Source organism: Anastrepha ludens, chromosome 6, assembly GCF_028408465.1.
Source record: "Anastrepha ludens isolate Willacy chromosome 6, idAnaLude1.1, whole genome shotgun sequence".
NCBI lineage: Eukaryota > Metazoa > Arthropoda > Insecta > Diptera > Tephritidae > Anastrepha > Anastrepha ludens.
The window spans coordinates 107,870,821-107,892,643 of NC_071502.1; the positions used below are offsets into that span (position 1 = coordinate 107,870,821).

The following is a 21,823-nucleotide window of genomic DNA, read 5'->3' on the forward strand; positions in this document are numbered from 1 at the left end:
AGTTAAATGTTACTTACAAGTTCAATTTTCGGGATTTCAATTGGATGTTTAGTACGAGTGGTCACTCCAAGGAAACTTATTAGCATTCGAATGCACCCCTTTTTGTATTAAATTTATTTTTAAATTTAAACCATATTTCTAGAGAAAAATTCATTTTTCGGGTTGAATTTTTTGAACATATTACGAGGGGTGCCTTTTATATGTCGGGATTAGAGAACAAAAACAAATTTTAATCATCGAAAATCACTTTATTGTTTTTCAAAATATTCTCCATGAAGATCTATACACTTTTGCATGCGCTTCAACCAATTGTCTAAGCACTTTTGCCACTCTGAATGAGGTGTGTACTCTGAATGCCGCAACCGCTTCTTCAGGTGTCGAAAAACGTTGGCCTCTCAGTTTGTGTTTTACGTACGGGAATAAAAAGAAGTCATTCGGTGCCAAGTCAGGACTATACGGTGGATGACCCATTAATTCGATGTTTTGGGTGCTCAAAAATGCAATTGTTTGAGCCGATGTGTGAGAGTTCGCATTGTTCTGGTGAAGAGTGATCCGTCTTTGGCGATTGGTTTTTCTAATTTCTTGGAAGACAACTGGCAAACAAATGGTTGTGTACCACTCAGAATTTACTGTTCTGCGTTGTTCTAGTGGTACGGTTGCGATATATCCAGTTTTTCTGAAAAAACAGGCGACCATTTGCTTGGAATGCGCTAACAACTTTTGTTGGATTTGGTTCATCTTGAAACACCCATACAATCGACTGCTGTTTACATTCCGGCTCATACGCGTAAATCCATGATTCATCACCTGTCTCGATGTCATAGACGTATTTCGAAGCCCCGCGATCGTATTTTTTGAGCATTTCCTTCGACCAATCGACACGAGCCTTCTTTTGAGCGATTGACAAATTGTGTGGGATCCAACGCGAACAAATTTTTTTGACAGTCAAATGTTTATGCAATATTGATTGTATGCTGGTCCCACTAATGCCTAAGATTGTCTCAATCTCCCGATAGGTCACATGACGGTCGTGCAATATCAGTTCGCGCACAGCATCAATGGTTTTCGGAACAACAACTGATTTTGGACGACCTTCACAAAATTCGTCTTGGAGTGAACTACGACCACGATTGAATTCACCATACCATCGATAAACACTGGTCCTTGATGGAGCTTCATCGCCAAAAAATGAATTAAGTTCATCCATGCAATGTTGCTGACTTAATCCACGTCGAAAGTTGTAAAAAATAATCGTACGAAAATGTTCACGATTTAATTCCATATTTGGACCGAGATCAATCTTTTAAGTTACTGTAAACAACACAAATAGCTCTGGTATTTCAAAACGTTCTGAGTACGTAAAAGCCAAAAAATGTCAAACTTTGCGATCCAGCTGTAAATTGCAAGATTGCAACACCAGGGTTGCCAAGTCCCGACATATAAAAGGCACCCCTCGTATTTTAGCATAAACGGAAAATTTGATTATGTTATCAAAATTTTAATGCAAAATAGAAATTTGTTTTTAAAAAAACACGTCAAAACAATTCGTATAAAATAGTTATACAAGCTTAAACAATAGCCCAGAAGCGTTAGCTTTAGAAGAGTCTTGTCGAGGCCCAATGCTCCCGAGCGCAGTGGACAAGAGAAACAAAGATTAGTAAAAAACTAAGCTGCTTAAAGGAGTTGATAAATATCTTGAATTTGAATTTGAAAAGGTCGAGCCAAGGAGCACCAGGAGATTTGGTGGCTCCTAAAACACTCAGGCTAAAAAAAAAGCCCATTGTATTTAAAGCTTTGGAAAGGGGGTAGATAGTCAAGGAGGGAGGGAGAAAAGTATCAGAGAAAGAGATAGGAAAGAATAGAGACAGAGATAGAGATAGTTAGTCCTGTGAGAATTTTCCAGATTCTTTGGCAAATCTGTAAATATCCTCCAGTTTTAGAGAACGAATATTACTCATTCCCATGACATCGGAACCCAATACCCGTAGTCGCGCTCTAGCAAAGGCAGGACACTCACAGAGAAAGTGCTCAGTGCTATCCGCCTCCTCCAAGCATGACAGGCATACCGGGTCCTCGATGATTCCAATGGTTGTCATATGCTGACCCCATGGGTTGTGTCCTGTAATGATGCCGACCATCAACCGAATGTCTTTCCTTCTAAGTTTTAGTAGAAAGTTTGACAGTTTTCTCTTCGGACTTGTCACAAAACACTTTGCAGTTCTGCAGCATTCTAGATCGAACCATCGCTCTTTATGTAGATTGCCTACATAATCGTTGATCCAGTTCTTGATTCCTGCGGGACTGATTCCGATTATTGGCTCTGGTCCCTGTGGGGGCACCGCTGATCCACGGTTGGGCAATTCGTCGGCAATTTCGTTTCCTTGAACACCGGAGTGTCCCGGAACCCATATAAGTACAAGCCTGTTTTGTCTTGCGACAGAATTAAGCTTCTTCTTACATTCTTGAACAATCTTCGAGGTTTGCTTCGCGTTCTCCAGGGCCTTCAATGCAGCCTGACTGTCACTGAAGACTCCAATCTGTTTCCCGCTCCATCTCCTCTCGATTATCCATTCGGCTACTTTTAGGATGGCAAAAACTTCTGTTTGGGAGACAGTTGCCATTCCCCCCATAGCGTAGTGATACTTATTACTATCGTTTAAGTACCATCCGGCTCCAGACCCTATTTCAGTCTTGGACCCATCGGTAAAGAAAATATCCGTCAAACCTCCCTGCATGCCTCCTGGATTGCTCCATTGCTCACGCAATGGAAATCTGACATCAAATTTCCTTCCGAATGAAACTGTGGGTATTAGGTCATCTTTAGGTGCCAAAAACAGTGGATACTGCTCCGACAGCAACTTAAAGATTTCTCTGTGTCCCGAAGCTCCATCTTTGTGCCAGAAACCATATTTATGGAGTCTACACATAGCTTTTATTGCTTCCTGTTGTATCTTAAGATCCAGGGGGAGCAAATTAAGCATAGCATTTAGGGCATCTCCAGAGGTTGTACTCATGGCACCCGTGATGCATAAACATACACTTCTTTGCAGCCTGTATAGTTTCCGGATTGTGGACTTAACCATGCTCCGTCGCCACCAGACCACAGAAGCGTAAGTGATGATTGGTCTGATAAGTGCCGTGTATATCCATAGGACCACAGCAGGTTTCAGACCCCAAGTTTTGCCAAAGGCTCTACGGCATTGCTGAAAAATCTTCAATGCACGATTCACCTTCAGTGAAACGTGTGTCTCCCAAGTCAGCTTCTTATCCAAGATTACTCCTAGATATTTAACTTCGTTGGAAAGACCAAGTGTCACACCTTTCAGTGTTGGAAGACTGAGTCCATCCAATTTCCGTTTTCTCGTAAACAAGACTATAGTTGTTTTGTTCGGATTAACGGAAAGACCTTGTCTCATGCACCAATCATCGATTTTGTCAAGAATCCTCTGCACTTTCGTGCAAAGCCTCCTTAAGGATTTATCCGATGTTAGCGCACAGACGTCGTCCGCATATGCTTGGACGTGAAAGCCGAGTTCCTGCATCTCCACTAATAGGGAGTCTACGACGAAGCACCACAGCAGCGGAGAAAGAACACCCCCTTGGGGACATCCTTGCTTGGCCCTGACTGTGATTTGCTCGTCATCGCTCCCACCAGCGCTTAACAGCCTCTCAGAGAGCATGGAGTATATCCATTTTATAATAGCTTGATTAACTCCGTGTCGTTCGGCAGAAGAACATATCGAGCCGAAAGTGGCATTATCAAAAGCCCCCTCAATGTCCACGAACACGCCCATTGTGTATTCGTCAGCTTCCAGCCCAGCTTCAATATTGCTAACAAGATCGTGTAAGGCTGATTCACATGATTTTCCACTCTGGTAAGCGTGTTGATTTCTACTAAGTGGACTTCTCGGCAATACCCCCACTCGAATATGTTTCTCCACCACTCGTTCCAGACTTTTCAACATGAACGATGTCAAACTGATTGGTCTGAAACTTTTTGCTAGGGAATAGTCATCTTTTCCTGGTTTCGGAATAAATACTACTCTTACGCGTCGCCATTGGGATGGTATATAACCAAATGCAAGACAGGCTGTGAAGATCCTTTTCAGGGCCTCAATCAGCCTGTCTCCTCCTTTTTTAAGCATTGCTGGATATATTCCGTCAGGTCCAGGGGACTTAAAGTTCTCAAAGGAAGATAAGGAAAACCTTATCGATTCCCTTGTCACTATCCGACTAGCAATATACCAGCTGTACCTAGAGGTTCCACCGTTGTTGTTCATGCCACTCTCAACTTCAGAGATAGTTCTACTACCCGGAAAGTGGGTTTCGAGTAGAGCATTAAACGTTTCCGATTTGGAAATGGTGTATGAACCATCAGGTTTTCGAATGGAATCCAGCCTTACTGAGCGGTCTAAATGAAGGACCTTACAAAGTCTCGCTGTTTTCCTCATTTCTCCGACGTTACTGCAGAAATTTCTATAGGATTCAAGTTTGGCTTGCCGTACTTTTTTCTTATATTCTCTCTGTGTAAGTCGATGATTGGCCCAGTCCTCTTCTGTTTTGGTCTTCAAGGCCTTATTAAGAAGTTTCCTGGACCGTACACGAAGCTTCGACAGTTCAGGGTTCCACCAAGGAACCGCCTTCCCCTGTCTGCTTTGCTGAGTGGACACAGTTCCTCAAAGCAATTGATTAAAGTACCTTCTAATTTCTTAGTCGCATCTTCAATCATTTCTGCTGATTTGAGTTTTTTCAGGTTTGGTAATCGCTCTGTTACAAGCTCACCATACCTGTCCCAGTCCACATTTCGAGGATTCCTACCGGAAGGTATTGATATTGTGTCAATTCCCAGTCGGAATTCGATAAGACGATGATCAGAAAGAGAGTCCTCTTCCAAAACTCGCCATCGGTTGATTTGATTTCCAACTGACCTATTGGTAAGTGTTAAATCAATCACCTCTTGTCTCCTTCTGGTCACAAAAGTTGGTTTGTTACCAGTGTTTTGAATGACCAAATCGGATGACAGGATAAAATCCAGTAGCTTGAGACCTCTGGGGTTGCATTTGCTGCTTCCCCACACAATGTTCTGTGAGTTTGCGTCACAGCCCACTATTAGCCCCAGATTATTGGATTCTGCGTACTTGACCACTTCTCTTAGCTCCCTCGAAGGAGGTGGCTGTAAAGAGTCGTAGGGTAGGTAGGCCGAAACTATAATAGCTTCGACACTGTTCCCACTTTTCAAGTACTTTATTTTTGCAGCAACGATATCTCCGGAGCATAGCTCTTTTAACATCGTGTGTTCGATCAACCTCGGCATGATAATACATGTTCGCGGTCTCACATTCCCTTCAAAATGAAGTATTTGTCCCCACGACATAGCACTTAGACCACAGATACGCTTGTGACATACCCATGGTTCTTGTATAAGTATTATGTGTGGGTTTGTTTGCAGTTTTGCATGCCTACGGCACAAGAGAGCCGTATACGCTTTGCTATGCTGCAGATTTATCTGTGTAAATATTACTTCAGTCATGAGACTGAGTATATTTACGCTTGGTCCTCCACCTTATCCTGGACGCGGAACTGGATCCGCCCCAGATGTAGGTGGGGACGGCACCCGTACTTCGACTTAAGAACCTTGAGGGACCCAAGATCTATACCCAGTACCAGGTGGGAACCCGCCTCCGAAGTGGTAGCGGATTTCTGCCTGGTGCACGAGTATACTCTCCAGAGAGTCGTGTCAAGATCCTTATTCTGAACACGGATGCGTTTGAGGAGTTCTGCTGAATTACAGGAAGGACCCGGAATCCAGACACTCGCTCGTACCAGCCTTTCTTTGCTACTCTCAACAAGAATAAACTTGCTGTTTTGCTATCGCTTTTTCTAGCCATTCTCGGGAAAAAGCATTGGAACAGTGCACCTTTACGATGCCGCGAATGATTCGCCAGACGTTGACGGAAGAGTGTCATTCGACATTTGAGGTCCCTTAGCCTCTGCCTTGTCAGGCAAAGGTTTGTCTGCCTTGGATGGGGTCGAGGATGCAGGCATTTCCGAATTGCGTTTTTCAACTTTCCTCTTCTTTGCCTTCCTCCTCTTCCCGGTCGTTGGCACAGACCCCGTTTCGTTTCCGGAAGAGCGTAGCGCTACAGAGGAATCCTCTGTTCTGCCACGCTTTCCCGTTTCCGTTACAGGTGTCGAAGTTGACGGAGCTTGAGTCCTTGCCTTAGCTAGTGCTTCGGCTTGCCTCGCCTTCTGTCTTCTTCGTTTGATCTGCCTTGCGGTTAGACCAACACCTGCGTTCGACTCTCCAATAACTTCGGTCTTTTTACCGGTACTTACCTGATTCACACCAGGTTTAACCGTTGTCAAAGACTTACTCGGTACCAGAGATCCGTCTGAGTCTACTGAGAGATTGTCCGCCATCTCCACATCCTCCACAACTTGTTCAGTTGCTTCAGATCGTTTCGATGGCGGTGTATCGCTCACACTCACTCGGCTCTCCATTGGCATAGCCAATGTGCCATGTTTCACCACTAGTAGTGCGCTTCCTCCGGAACCCTGGGTGTCAGTTCCGGTCATAGGGGAATGTGGGGTTCGGGCCTGCACATCCGATGCCCGAGCCGTCGATTGCTCGACGGGAGGATTTCCCAAAAGTGGGTTACCTCGTGCAGAAATATCTTTATTTAGCCTCCACATTAAGAAAAGAAATGCATTTTATCCCTCCTGCCAGGTTGTCGGTACGGTACTCTCCACATAGTACTTGGGTGGCCACCAATTTCGCCGTTCCGCGGATGAGTGGATACCCAATTCCTATATGAAGCTGCCCTCTTAGTTCGTGGTTAGTTAATCTCCATAGAATGGGGTTAACTCGCCACTTAAGCCTCATCCCCGCGGCAAGGAGACCGACATGACAAGGATAAATATCTTACATACGCATATATTTTTAGTACTACAGTTTAATACTAAGTTAAGTACTAAATAAGTTTAGTACTAAGTAAAGTTTCGTCCTAGTTTCGTGCAACTAACGTAATAACAAAAAAAGGGAAATAAGGGTTTTAATCAAGAAGGAAGGCACTCACAACTTGTAATAAATACTTTTTGAAGCTTTCGGACTATTTTTGTTCAAGCAGTTTTGTATACTTAGACTCAAATGTTTGATTAAACCATACATTTTTTGTAACTATATGGACATACTTTTTCTAATTTCGGTAGTAAGACCACTTTTATGTCTTTTATACATATTTTACATAAAAAATATAAAACCCAAATTTTTGTTAAAAATTATGAATACATAAAATTAAAAAAATATTAAGTGGTGGCAGAGAATTGGTTCAAAATGCATGTTATATAGAGGACAAAGGCAGATTAATGTGAGCGAGAAATATAGTGATTTACCAGTATTTGCATTTGCAAAGCAATTTTTCGATTGACAAATAGTCTCTAGAAGATTTAATTAATGATTAACACGATTAACACGCATTCAAGGAAATATATCGAATTCGTATTTCTACATTTTTTCAAATACCTACCCTGTTTTTTTACTTTGCTCCCCTTTGTTTTCAACTGAAAACTTTTTCCCAGCATTCATCAATAAAAAAGGCATTACACAAATTACAAGTTATAGTTGATGGTAGGGCTGTGTTAGTTAATGTAAGCAACTACGGAAAAACACAAAAACGCGAGCGCGCATAATCAGCCAACCAAACGCATCTCCCCCAACAAACACCACACTGGCGCACAAGGTTGACATGACGTATACGTAACTCTCGAAGCATTTGAAACCTTAGTAAACAGTTGGGAGTAAGTGCAAGTCAGTACTACTAAGCACAGCACTTAGTTGGGAACAAACGGTACAATCAGAGCCCGCGGAAACGTGAGGCGAGATGTGGAGTTGGTGTGGAGGTATGCAAACAAAAATACAGGAATCAATTTCACCTTGAACGACAGCTCGTTGCACGCATCATTAAAAACTTTACAGCGCACACAGGGAAAGTCGACTGTTGCGGCAGTGAAGCAACATGTGCTGGTGGCAGCAGCAGTAGAAGATGAAGATGAAGAAAAAAATAGCCACAAGCAATTTGGAGATGTTATTAGTTGCGGTAGAGAGTTAAGTAAAGGTAAAGCGTCTAAGTAGGAGTAGGCAACTGATGGAGGAGCACAAGTTGTGCAGCGCAAAACAAGCTTTGGTAAATCGAACAGCGGGGCTGCTGTTTTGACAGTTATAAATTAAATGCTATGTTAAGGAAGTAGAAAGGGGAGAGAAGCAAACGGTGTGGCAAGAAAAGCGAGTTGTAGCGGTGTTGGATAAATTAGCGAAGCAGGATATAGCTGATGTAAGACGAAGATCAGAAAAACTTTTGCACTCTACAAAAGGCAACTGCATTACAAGTTTTTAAGGCAGCATTAATGCCAGCCCCTGATGGTATGCAACGGTTGTTTAAAATTTTTTGTTTGTTTCTTCTCCTTCGTTTTGAAGAGAAAGAAAAGCAATTAAATGAAACAAGAAGTTGCTTGGCAACTTAAGCTCATTTTATTACCGAATGCAAGCTTGGAATAATTCTTCGATTTTAGGCATAATTGGCATTTGCACTAAGGGAACAATGCAGTGGATCAGCAAAAAACAACTACATATGGGGGGAAGAAGTACTATAATTTAGTTTGTTTTTTGCGTGGTGCAGTGATTCAGGTAAATAATCAGACAATACTACATATAAAAGAAAAAAAAAATTTTTTAATTTTTATTGGAGACGCGGTACTTCAGAAATGGAATCAAATAATATCATACAGGTTAAAAGAAGTATTTAAAATTTTGTCAGAAGCCTTTTAATATTATTTTAATCATAATCAGCAGTGAGACGCAATAAAAATCTCTCTAAGCATTTAAGTGATAATTGTGTTTTTTTAGTAATAGTTTTCAACATGTCTGCTAGGATTTCAGACTCTTGTTCAACACCAAAAAAAAACAAAACGAAAACGTACAAAAATTAATTACAGTGAAACCGCCTTTGGGCGGACAATCAGCTTTTGTCCGTCCAAAATAGGCGTCCACTCCAAAGAAGGTAACTTCTTCCACTACATACGATTTGGTATCGACAAAAAAACTGCACTCAAGAGAGCTATCGGGCTAATAAAGGTGTCCGCTAAGACAGGTTACACTGTATTTAAAATGTTTTACTTTATTAAAGGTATTTTTGGTTTTTATTTACTCCATATAAGGTATGATTTAGATTTTCGCTAATAGATCTTCACTTAGATATGAAGGGTTTTTTATAATTTTCTCATTAACTAAATTAAATATGTTTTTAAATACCATTTTTGGTACGAATTTTGAATTTGGATTTTTTAAACCCACCCCGCCCAATTGATCAGCTCAAGTGCATGTAGCTTTATTTGAAATTTCGTATTTTCAATGTAGTTACATTTATGATGAAATATTCTAGTCCCTCTTTCATCAAAATACATATATATGTCATATATAAGTGGCGCCAAATTAATCACCCTATTGGAGGGCTTATAATTTTCGCAAATGACCTGGTATGTCACTCATATCTGCCATTTCTGGGCATCTGCAATACACAAACAAACAACCAATGAAGGGCGTAAAGGCAAATAAATACTTCCATCCCTAAGCATCAATTTTTTTATTTAGTTAAAAAGTTATTTGAAAATAAAATTAATGACTATTAATTGTGTTTGTTTTTTGCTTTTGTTCTTTTTTTTTTGGTTTTTTTTTTTTGGCGCTCAGGTTGGGTAAAAATGCCTTCGCACCATATATCCTCCAAAAAATGTGCGACGGCATTCCATTTTTCTTCGTCTATCATCATTTTCTCGATCATTTCTTAAGGTTTAAATACACCAATAGCTCATTGCAGACCTGTTCTCTCTACGTTCCACCTCTCGCATTTAAAGAAGGTGTGCTCCGCATTATCATACTCCGTATCTCCATATATGCAGTTTGGTTGGCTCACTTTTCCCATTCGCCACAAATACTTGCGAATGCACCCATGTCCGGACAAAAACTGTGTGAGGCAATAGTTAACATCACCGTGCTTTCTTTCTACCCACTTTTTTAGATCGGGTATTAGTCTCGCTGTCCATCTACAAAACCGCTCAAAATTTCATCTTGCCTGCCAAAGCGTGAGCATTTGAACTCTAATATCGGAGAAGCGCGGTACTGGGATTCCTGTGTATTTTGCCTCCCATCACCGTTTGCGCTCTTGTGCTAAAATATCTATAGGGATGGCTCCGCTGATAACTAACACCGCTGCTTCAGATAATGTTCTGTATGCCGAAGCCACTCTGAGAGCGCTGGTGCGTTGCACAGATTTCAGAGTTTCTCTCCGGCATTGCACCCTTAGCAAATTTGCTCATATTTCGCATCCGTGTAAAAGAATCGAGTTCCTCGTATCCATTAAAAGTTTTCGCTTGTTCTGCGTTGGACCTCCAAGGTTTGCCATGAACTTACTTGACATGCCGCTTACTTTGGCAGCTCTTGTGGCAGCATGGTTTATGTGCGCCCAGTAAGTGAGCCTTGTGTCTAATTCCACTCCTAGGTGCTTGACCCCTCTTTTTGTCTACAAAGTGGCATCGAGTACTTGTATGTCTACTCTGTGGCCAACTTTAGTCCATGGTCTTCTAGCCATGTCTGAACTCGGATCATCACCTGATTTAACTTCCTTTTGGCTTCGTTAGTGTTTCGGGCGATTATTACAACTGCAATGTCATCTGCGTATCCCACTAAATGCACATCCTCAGGCGTCTCTATTCGAAGGATTTCATCGTAGCTTATATTCCAGAGTTCAGGCCCGAGTATTGATCCTTGGGCCGCACCTGCTGGTAGTTGTTTAGCCTTACACCCTTCTCGCGTTTCGTAAAAGAGCACGCGATTGCGTAGATAGCTATGATGATTAATTTTGTGCCACCTTGTATAACCTTCAGTTCATAAATGAAGTGCACAAAGTTGTCTAGCTTACCTTCTGCTCAAATATGAACGAGACGTTATCAATAATACGGTCCGCGGATGACATATGGCAAAAATAAATTTTTTGTTGGATGGTAGGACTGTTATAAGCTTACATGGCAAATTTCAACGTGATATGTCACATAGTTTGATTTCTGTGCTACTGTAAACAAGTCAAGCTCGAGTGTGTTCTTCGAATTTAACGATGGAAATTCAAGTTGAACAAAGAATTTGTTTAAAATTTTGTTATTCCAACAAAATTTCGACTTCAGACGCCTTACAAATGTTGCAGACAACCTATGGGGACTCTGCTCTATCGCGTGCACATACAGGCGTTGAGTAATAAAATAATCAATAATATGTATTTCGATGGAAGATGCTGAGTACTACCAAAGTATACCAGTAGGTTCAACAAGCTCCATAACATATTGAGTGGCTCACATAAAATCTTATCAAGTGAAGGTTATCGACTGATTTCTACTTAGAAATATTATAAACAACGTTAAGGTTTCTCTATGATTTTTGTTTTATTAAAAGATATAAAATACTTGACGTTTCACAAATCACTTCAGTGATAGGTGTTCTATAAAGATTTCCTGATCTCATTGGTGCATAGAACTAAACATTTACCTACAAATTAAACACTTCAAAGGCTGAATAATCAACGTACGCTAAAAAGTTCATCGTCGCATTTTTCATACACCTACCTGCATTGGTCTTCAACCTGGTGTGAGCCACTTGCCGTCAATCAAAACGTTTAACATTTGTTAGCCAAAAATTTGGTGTGCCAAGTATTTAATAAAAAAAAAATCTAACTTAATTAGTCTCTTGCTAATGGGCGTCGCATGTCATTGCGGCTGTGCGGGTGTATCTTATCAGAATTTTCAATTTTCATCTATTTTGGCACAGTAATTACGTTCAAATGCGTGCGGCTTTGAACGGCAACAAAATTGCCACAATCAGCAAAAACACCCCAAAACACAAAAAAAAAAAACAGAAAAACTTTCTAAACAGCAGGACCAAAAATCGCTGGCAGCATTTTCATGACAACCAATTCAACAGCAATTTCAATATTGATGAATGATGCCGCCTTATAGCTTATAGGCAGTGTGCAAATACGGGTAGTCATGTTTATGGTTTGGACGCCGTAAAGTATGCTACTTAAATGCATGCACTCGAGATGATTTTTGACTTTTAGTCACATAAAGAATGCTTGAAATGACTATAATTTAGCTGGGTGAGTAATGCGTGAAAATTATAGAGTCTAAGAAGCCCAAAGAATTACGCTCTTTTCTTAAGTGCATTTTATTATTAAATTTGAATTGAAGTTATTTACATAAGTATATATAATTAGCGCATACACCCTCTCCTGCGTGTTTGGCCCAGCTCCTCCTCCTATTTGTGCACACCACAAATGATGTTGTTCCACAAATGGAGGGACCTACAGTTTTAAGCCGATTCCGAACGGCAGATATTTTTGATAAGGAGCTTTTTCATGGCAGAAATGCACTCGGAGGTTTGCCATTGCCTGCCGAGGGGCGACCGCTATTAGAAACAATTTTTTTTGATTAATTTTTGTGTTTCACCAAGATTCGAACCTACGTTCTCTCTGTGAATTCCGAAAGGTAGTCACGCACCAACCCATTCGGCTATGGCGGCCGCCAAAAGTAATGGGAAGGAGGGTAAAATAAGTAATAGATTCCATCTAGAGCTAGTAAGTTCATTTGCACTGGCTTGTAGAATTAGGCCGGTAGAATTAGTATAGCAGCCAGATTTGAGACGTCGCATTCTGCTCCTTAAGGTTTCCTGTTGTGACCTCTGTTGTATACATGTGTTTTAAGCTTTACATAATCTCCTCTTTAATGGTTTGGTAGATTTCGATGTCGCCAAACAAAATGCTTTACCTAACATCTTTAAGCCTTTCGTTTGTTGCTTTTTGATGGAAAGGTAAACGGAGCGTAGTAGGTTCTATCGGTGACAGTCACGCAGTTTTTTATATATTTAAAAGAAGTCTGCTTTTACTTTTCTACCATTTTGTGTCTGTTACTACTCTGACCACTTAGATAAGACGATGGCCGGAAGTTAAGCGGCTAGGTGACTTACGAGGTTAGCGCTGGTAGACGCAGGGATACATTTAGGGAGACGGATTATAAAGGAGGAATAAAGTTGAAAGTATCTACTTGCAAACCTTCCGACATTAGGTGAAAGTTGGTTATATCTGGTAAAGAAAAAGCTATTCTTTTTGGGCGCTGTGCCAATTCTAACCTAAATGCAGAAATTCAAATCTACATAACAAATTTCAATTCCAAAATCTCAATTGCCAACAACGTTGCCTTGCCCACTGATGATTACAATTGCAAATTTATTAATAATAATTTAATTATAACAAAATTCGACCATTGACCGGTTAGAATTATAAATCCAATAAGGAATACGATTACAGTTTGTATTACATTACTATTACTATTAAAATCAAAATTTTAATTATAACTAAAATAGATTTACAGTTACAACTGAAATGAAATAACAGTTAGAATAATAATCATAATTACAATTACAATAACAATTACACAATACAACACAGCTAAAATTTCGGTTAAAATTACAATTGTAATTACAGCTATAATTATATTTACAACTACAATTATAATTACGATTACAATCACAAGTGCAATTACCATATAATAACATTTGTAATGACTACCATTATTACAAATAAAATTATAATTCTAGACATAATTACAAGTAATATTACAATTACAATTATAATTACGATTACAATTACAAGTACAATTGTAATTAAAATTATAATGACTATTATTACAACTAAAATTATAATTCAAGTCATAATTACAATTATAATTACTATTATAATTACATTTAAGTTAGCAATAGAATTAAAGTTAAAGTTATAGTTTCGGTTACATTACAATTACTGCTACACTACAATTATAATTGCAGTCACAATCACATTACAATTAAAATTACAACTGAAACAACAATTAATATTACAATTAATAATTATTATAATGACAATTAAATACCACTACAATTACAATTGTAATTTCTATTTTTATTACAACTAAAATTATAATTATGATTATAAGTTCAAGTACAATCACAATTACAGTTACATTGCAATTATAATTACTGTTACTTAAGGTATCATTAGTATAAAAATTAAAGTTATAATTGCAGTTGCAGTACAATTATAATTACAGTCACAGTCCCATTGAAATTAAAATTACAGCTAAAATTACAACTTGGATTACAATTACAATAACAATTATAAATACAATGAGAATTTAAATTAGTTTTGGAATTAAAATTTTAATTACAATTACAATTACAAATACCATTACTCTAAAGTTAAATGACAATTTTAATTACAATTGCAATTACATTAAAGTTGCATTTTAAATAAAACCAAAATTACAATGACAACTAAAACAACAATTACGATTGTAATTATAACTATTACTTCAACTACAAGTATAATCATGGTTATAATTGCAATTGCAATAAGAATTGAATTAATTGAACTTGTTGTAATTAGAAAAAATGTAACTGCATTACCATCATAATTACTTATATTACAATTATAATTATATTTATGATTCCAGTTCCAATTTACCAATTACCATTCACATAAGCACGAACTTCTGCATTAACATTTTTTTATCCATTGCTTTTCACATACCATTCATTGTATTTTCATAACATTACTCTTTCCTGACTATTGAGTTGAAAACAAAAATCATTATTCTCTGTTTTTCATTAAATTATCCACTGGAGTAAACTATAATAAACTCGTCAACAGAATAAATCCGAATTACTCATATGCCCCAGTGAACTCATAAAAAGTGCAATGCTGGTAATGGCTAAAGAATTTTTTACGTTTTTTCCGTTTGCCTGCACAAATATGCAAATCTGCAGGATACAACCAATACATGCACACAAAGTCATAGAGCTATGAAATTGCTGCCTCAAAGCGACAGTTGTCTGCAGAGTCAAGCTGCTGCCATTTGCCGCTTGCTGCTTCACAATTATGTGGTCACATTGAAAATGACGCTTTAAAGTGACACTAATTTGCAAAATCGACCAGCGAATCAGTAGTGGCGAGGTTAGCGGGCAATGGCAAACACATACGCACACATACATATGTGGAATGATATAAATATTAAGCATATATTATATATGGGGGCGGTTTGAGTTGGGTGAATTTGTGCATGGAAATGAAATGCATCGCTAGTTGACTCAGCAATCGGGCAAATTCAAGCAGAACAGAAATAATGGGTTGTATGGCCATAAGCCATTTGCCACGAGCCGCAAAATGAAATGCATATTAATTGTGAATTAGCATATGATAAGTTGCACAAAAACTCTTTCTGACCATCTACTGGCCTTTGTGTGCGCGTATGTGTGCACAATGTTGGCATACAATTTTCTTAAGAAGCCATGTGCAGCGGAAGTGAAGTGAAAGTCTGAGCTGATCAGTGTGGAGTAAAATGGAATGGAAAAGCAATTCAATGAATAAATTTGTTAATGAAATAAATTAATAAATAAGTAAGTAAAAAAATTAATAAAAAACAAAACCATAAAAACATAGATAAATAGAAAATAAATAAATTATTATAAAATTAGATAAATAGAAAATAACATATAAGTAAATAAATAAATAAATAAATAAATAGAAAGGAAATAAGTATTGTTGTTGACTACTTAGAAGGTAATACCCTGCCCCAATATATATTATAAGCTTCAGTTAGCTTCACTTAGCTTCACTTTCCATTTTAATCTCATTTGCAATCTCAGCTTCAATCTGGGCTCCATTTCAAAAAAATCCCATTTTATAAAAACTACCATCCATAAAGGCCACAACATCGCTGATGCGCTAACCTGCAATTCAAGCTTAGCTCTAAAATTAATGGCAATTTCCACTTCAATTTCAACCTCTACCTCAAGCTCAACTTCAAACTCCACCGTAATCCTCGGTTGGACCCCTTTTTTAAAACCTTCGGTTGGGCACCCGGGTCTGACCATTTCTCGTCCTATTTGATGATGTTTTTTAAAATATTTTATCCATTAAACGAGAGAAAATTAAATTTTAGGAAGCTACCTGGACGCAGAAAAGTCTGGCCAAACCTGAGTGCCCAACGTAGGGCTAACCTTCATTAAATCATCTTTTGCATCAAAAGTATCATAGTGTTGGCAGTGTTTGTTTGAAAAAAAGGGAATGAAAAGCACTGTATTTTCGACAAGAAAACTATAACCTCTAAACGAAAATTATCTCTTTTAAGAAAATTAGGAAACAAAGGATTATGACAACAAAAAATGTATTTAAATTAAAATAACATAAAAAGTTTAGGTTGAACTGGTTGCCTTGCAGCCACGCATAGACCAATTCGGTTCATAGCGAATCAAGCATTTAAGTTATACTAAAATAGCAGTCTTTATAAACTAGAATATTTATATAATATTTTATTTTAATAATTTTCTAATATTTTTATTAGGTGCGCAACTAAGTTCCCGCTGCTTGTCAATCGATGCCGCCAGCAGTGTGTGCTAGTCGATTCTAACATAACCTAAATGACATAAACCAAGCTTAGACATATGGTAAACAAACTGGTTTGACACATTAGTGATTTTGTTTTGTATGCTACCTTCGGGTTTTGTGAAAATGTCTGATTTTGTGCCGAATAATCGTCATTTGCGGGAAGTGTTGATTCTCCTCTTTCATTCGAGAGGTACAAAAAGTTTATGGAGATGCTGCTTTAAGTGAGAGATGCTGCAGCGTGGCGAGATTGGTTCCGACGGGGATTTTAATGTTGACGGCCGTCCGCATGAAGGAAGGCCAAAAACCTTCGAAGACGCTGAATTGGAGGCATTGCTCAATGAGGATCCATGTCAAACGCAAGAAGAGCTTGCTTTAGTATTAAGAGTTTCCCGCCAATCCATTTCCAAGCGATTACATGCTTTGGGAATGATTCAGAAACAGGGTACTTGGGTTTCTTATGAGTTAAAAGCAAGGGATGTTGAACATCGTTTTTTCGACGATTCGCCTGTGAACAACTGCTCCAGCGGCAAAAAAGGAAGGGGTCTCTTCATCGCATCGTGACGTGTGCTGAAAAATGGATTCATTACAGCAATCCAAAGAAAAGAAAGTCATGGGGACTGTCCGGTCATGTGTCCACGTCGTCGCCTCGGCCGAATATTCACGCTGCGAAGATTATGTAATGTATTTGGTGGGACCAAGTTGGTGCTATCTATTATAAATTGTTAGAACTAAGCGAAACCATCACTGGGGATCGGTATCGACTTCAATTGATGCGATTGAGCCGAGCACGGCGCGAGAAGCGGCCGCAATATGCGGAGAGGCATGAAAAAGTGATTCTACAGCATGACAACACTCGGCCACGTTGCCAAATCCATTAAAACTTACCTGGAAAAACTGAAATGGCAAATCCTACCCCACCCGCCATATTCTCCAGATATGGTGCCGTCCAATTAGCACCTGTTCCGATCAATGGCACATGGTCTAGCTGACCAGCAGTTCCATTCATATGAAGACATCAAAAAATGGCTTGATCCGTGGATGGGCTCAAAATATGAATAGCTTTACCGCGACGGTATACGAGATCTACCAGAAAGATGGGAAAAGTAGTAGTCAGCGATGGGCTATACTTTCAATGATTCAGTGGTAACCATTTTTTCGAAATAAAGTATTTTCATTAAAAAAACAGGGAGAACTTAGTTGCGCACCTAATACATATATAGAACCAGTTTCATTACTGTTGGTAATTTACATTGTTCTTTTTTTTAAATTTGAATTAATTGCTCTAATTTGTTACAATATTAAGGTTTTTGTGTTTTGAAAAATCTTTTGTTCCTAAATTTTACTTTTTTGTATACATTTTACTGCAGAGTGCTGAAATTTCTAACTTATTGCTTATTTTAATTTAGGAAAATATTCTCCCCATATTTGCTGTGGCGTTTGAATGAATTGACCCAACGAAGTGCAACGTTTTCGTCCTCAAAAATTGAATCTTAAATATCTGAATATCAGTGTCGAACGTTAATTTTAGATAAGGAAGATTGATATGACGGAGTTCGTGCCATTCTCATCAACTGTCTGTAATTATTTATTACATTTTTAGAGGACAATGAATGAAAGAGCGATATCGGTGATTTCTATAACAAGATTTGGACTTTGTTCATATAAATGGTCAGGCTAGGATAAATATTGTGATGCCATACAGGGAAAAAACAGAGCAGAGGAAAAAGAACCAAACTGGGTGAAAAAGGAAGAAGTGGCTTCCAATTGGAGGATGACGACCAACGGTGGCTAATTACATTTGTGTTAACAGCTTCAAGCTATTAATGAAAATCACCAGGTGTGTAATATTTAATCCTACTTGCAGGTGCGGAAAAGAGCAAGAGCCCAAATGTCTGAAGCTTAGCTCGACGAGAGCAAGAGAACTGAGAAGAAGGTGCTGGATTGATTCCACTTCATCCTTTAGACAGCGTCAGGAGAAAGTTCTTGAAGTATACACAATTCTCACCGAATGGACAATACCCGGTAAAGACACCCACCAAATTTAAAAGCTGCGACTTTATTAGCCATAGAAGTTCTCTCAAGTTTCCCTGATCTACCCGTGGCTATAAAGATCTCGCCAGCGATCGCTGAATTTACGCGAGACCCATCTCATTTTGCTTTGACCCACTCTCTAGAGTCCCTTGCATAGCCAGCTCTGCATGCCAGCAGTTTTCGGCTATGTAATTGTAACCGGAATGATGAGTCAAAATGATCCTAATACCGAAGTATTTGGATGCACTCGAGAAAGAGATTAAGCATTTCACGACTAATTTCGAACGCACAAACAACGAACCCAGGATCCCAATTGCTGACTGCCCTTGATACATTTTTTCCTTTGGACAACTTAGCTACTATCCTCAGCGAAATAAACTTAACCCGGCGAGCGTAAGGTTGGGTGAAATTCACCCAGCCTGTAATAAACCGTTTGATATTTTCTATTCCGTACGTCAAAATAAGTTGTGCGTCTGAGTAGCTGCGCGGGGGGAGGTAGGCATTCGTTGTGTTTCATGCCGCAGTTGACCGCCGACTGGCGAGGTGTTTAGATGTTGTCAAAGTTGCGGCCGGGTAAGTTTCACCCACCTTACGCTTCGTGTTACAAATTCGAGTAAATACTTTTTGTTTTATATTCGTTATATTTTAGTTTTTATTTTTTTTTTTTTTCAGCTAAATAATTAATATGTCATACGAAGAAACCCAAAGAAGATTATTGAGGGTTTTCGAAGCAGCTGATCAGGATGATTCTTGTGATGATTCTGGTAGTGACTTCGAAATTGATAATGTTGGCCAAAGAAGCTCTGAAAGTGATTCGGAACAAGAGGTAGGATTACCGAATGAGGAAGAAAACGAAGCTGAGGGATCTGAAGAACGTGAAAGCAATGATAACAGACCATATTTTACTGGAAAGAATGGTACAAAGTGGTTTAGTGTACCAGAAAGGTCTAACGTGCGTACGAGATCAGAAAACATTATAAGGGAAAGGCAGGGCGTAAAAGATATTGGCAAAAATGCAAAGACAGCTGTTGAATGTTGGAAACTCTTTCTTACTGATGAGATTTTGCAAGAAATATTGTTACATACAAATAGTCAAATAAATCTGAAGAGAACTGCTTGTGAAAATAGTCACGTAAAGAAATATATCATGGCAGACTTGTCATCGTCAGAATTAAAGGCTTTTATCGGTCTCTTGTATCTTGCAGGACAGTTCAAAGCAAATAAGCTGAATTTGAAGGATCTGTGGATAAGTGATGGATCAGGGGTTGAGATTTTTAGGACAACGATGACTTTGAAGAGATTTCAATTTATTCAAAACTGTTTACGGTTTGATGATAAGAATACTCGGAGCGAAAGAAAAGCTACTGATAATTTGGCTGCCATTCGTTCTTTTTTCGAGAAGTTCGTAGCAAATTGCCAAATTGTTTATACACCATCTGAGTATACAACTATAGATGAACAACTTCCATCGTTTCGAGGCCGTTGCAGTTTTCGCCAGTATATGCCCAATAAGCCAAACAAATATGGCTTGAAAATATATGCCTTGGTTGATGCAAAGTCGTTTTACGTCATCAATCTTGAAATTTACCCAGGAAAACAACCAACAGGCCCTTACGCTCTCAGTAACAAAGCTTATGATGTTGTGGACAGACTTGTGGCTCCAATTTCCAAAACCAATCGCAATGTCACCTTTGATAACTGGTTTACCAGTTATCCGTTGATGTTACACTTATTGAAAGAACATCGTTTGACAAGCACAGGCACTGTTCGAAAAAATAAGCCCGAGATTCCAAGTCAGATGCTCCAAACGCGTAACCGAGAGATCCCCAGCACAGTGTTTGGATTTCAAAAGGATATATCTTTATTGTCCCATGTGCCAAAAAACAACAAGGTTGTTTTGTTGATGTCAACATTACATCACGATGATAGCGTTGTTGCTGATACTAATGGCACACAAAAACCAGAAATGATTATTTTTTATAATCAGACCAAGGGAGGCGTTGATGTTGTAGATGAGCTGTGCACCAACTACGATGTTTCGCGAAATACAAAGCGCTGGCCAATGGTGATTTTCTATGCAGTTTTGAACATGGCTGGTATAAATAGCATAATAGTTTACAAGTCCAATAATAGTAGCAATTTGTCACGCCGAAATTTTCTTAGAGACCTGGGTATTGGATTGGTTTCAGAACATTTACAAAACAGAAAGGAAAATCAGCATTTACCCCGAGAGCTTCGCAAACGAATTCTGGACCAAGTGGATGAACCCTCACACTCACAACGACCTCCAAATAAAGTTCCTAAGCCTATCAGGAGATGTCAAATATGCCCTACTAAAAAAGATCGCAAGACTAAACACACTTGTTATAAATGCAATCGCTATTTATGTATGGAACATGCTGTTTTCACGTGTCAAGATTGCGCTCAAACTGAAGATGATTACGAGAACTCTGAATAACTATATAGTAAAAGTTTTGATCTCATATGTTTCCTAATTTTATAAGCTAGAAGTAAAAGCTATTCGTTTTGTTTTTTTTTAGTTTCTTTTTTTTATAAAATTATAATACTAAGTGTTACACTTTGTTTAAATGAAAGAAAATATTTTTGTTAATTTCATAAATAAAGATTTAAAAATATTTGTTTGCTTTATTTTTCCTTCCCAATCAGTTCTTGGGTTATTACGTAATTGTACTAGTAAATAAAAACATATAAAAATATTATGAACACATTAAAATATCTAGCTCAATATATGGGTTTGTTACACCCAGCTTACGCTCAATGTAATAAATATTAACCTTACGCTCGCCGGGTTAAATACTCGACTTAATATCGGTCTCAAAGTTGCTGAAAACTTTTCTGGCTCCTGCATAATTACCCTTTAACTTAAAGCACGACTTTCTTGTTCGGTACAATTTTCCAATATTTTCACTTGAAATTTTACTAGAAATCACAACCTAAGTACCCTTAAACTTTGACTCCAAAATTAAGTGAAATCAAATATCCACCTAAAGTTGCACCAAAGGGCATTTCATTAAATCATTTCATTATTCATTTAATTTGTATGTATTTCATATTTCATTTTCATATTTGATTTATTCTTAAAATTTGCGACAGGAAACCCAACGGTGAGCAGTATTGAATGCCTTCGCCACAGCACATCTATTAATATTCAGCCCCTCATTATTGGTAATCCTATTACAAATACGAAAATGCATAGCTTTCTCCTCAGTCATTATGATCATAATGAAATTACCGCAATTAAACCGTTTCGGTATTGT

General features: G+C 38.5%; 1 protein-coding gene across 1 annotated transcript; it reads left to right on the plus strand.

The window, feature by feature from the left end:
* Positions 1–19,203: 19,203 nt before the first annotated feature.
* Positions 19,204–21,218, plus strand: LOC128866945 (piggyBac transposable element-derived protein 4-like). The gene has a single exon (XM_054108005.1). It carries the CDS (start codon positions 19,231–19,233, stop codon positions 21,001–21,003), a length of 1,773 nt encoding a protein of 590 aa, XP_053963980.1. The 5' UTR covers positions 19,204–19,230; the 3' UTR covers positions 21,004–21,218.
* Positions 21,219–21,823: the final 605 nt, after the last annotated feature.

Coding starts and splice junctions, on each gene's coding strand:
- LOC128866945 (XM_054108005.1), top strand. CDS start 19,231: ATGTCATACGAAGAAACCCAAAGAAGATTATTGAGGGTTTTCGAAGCA.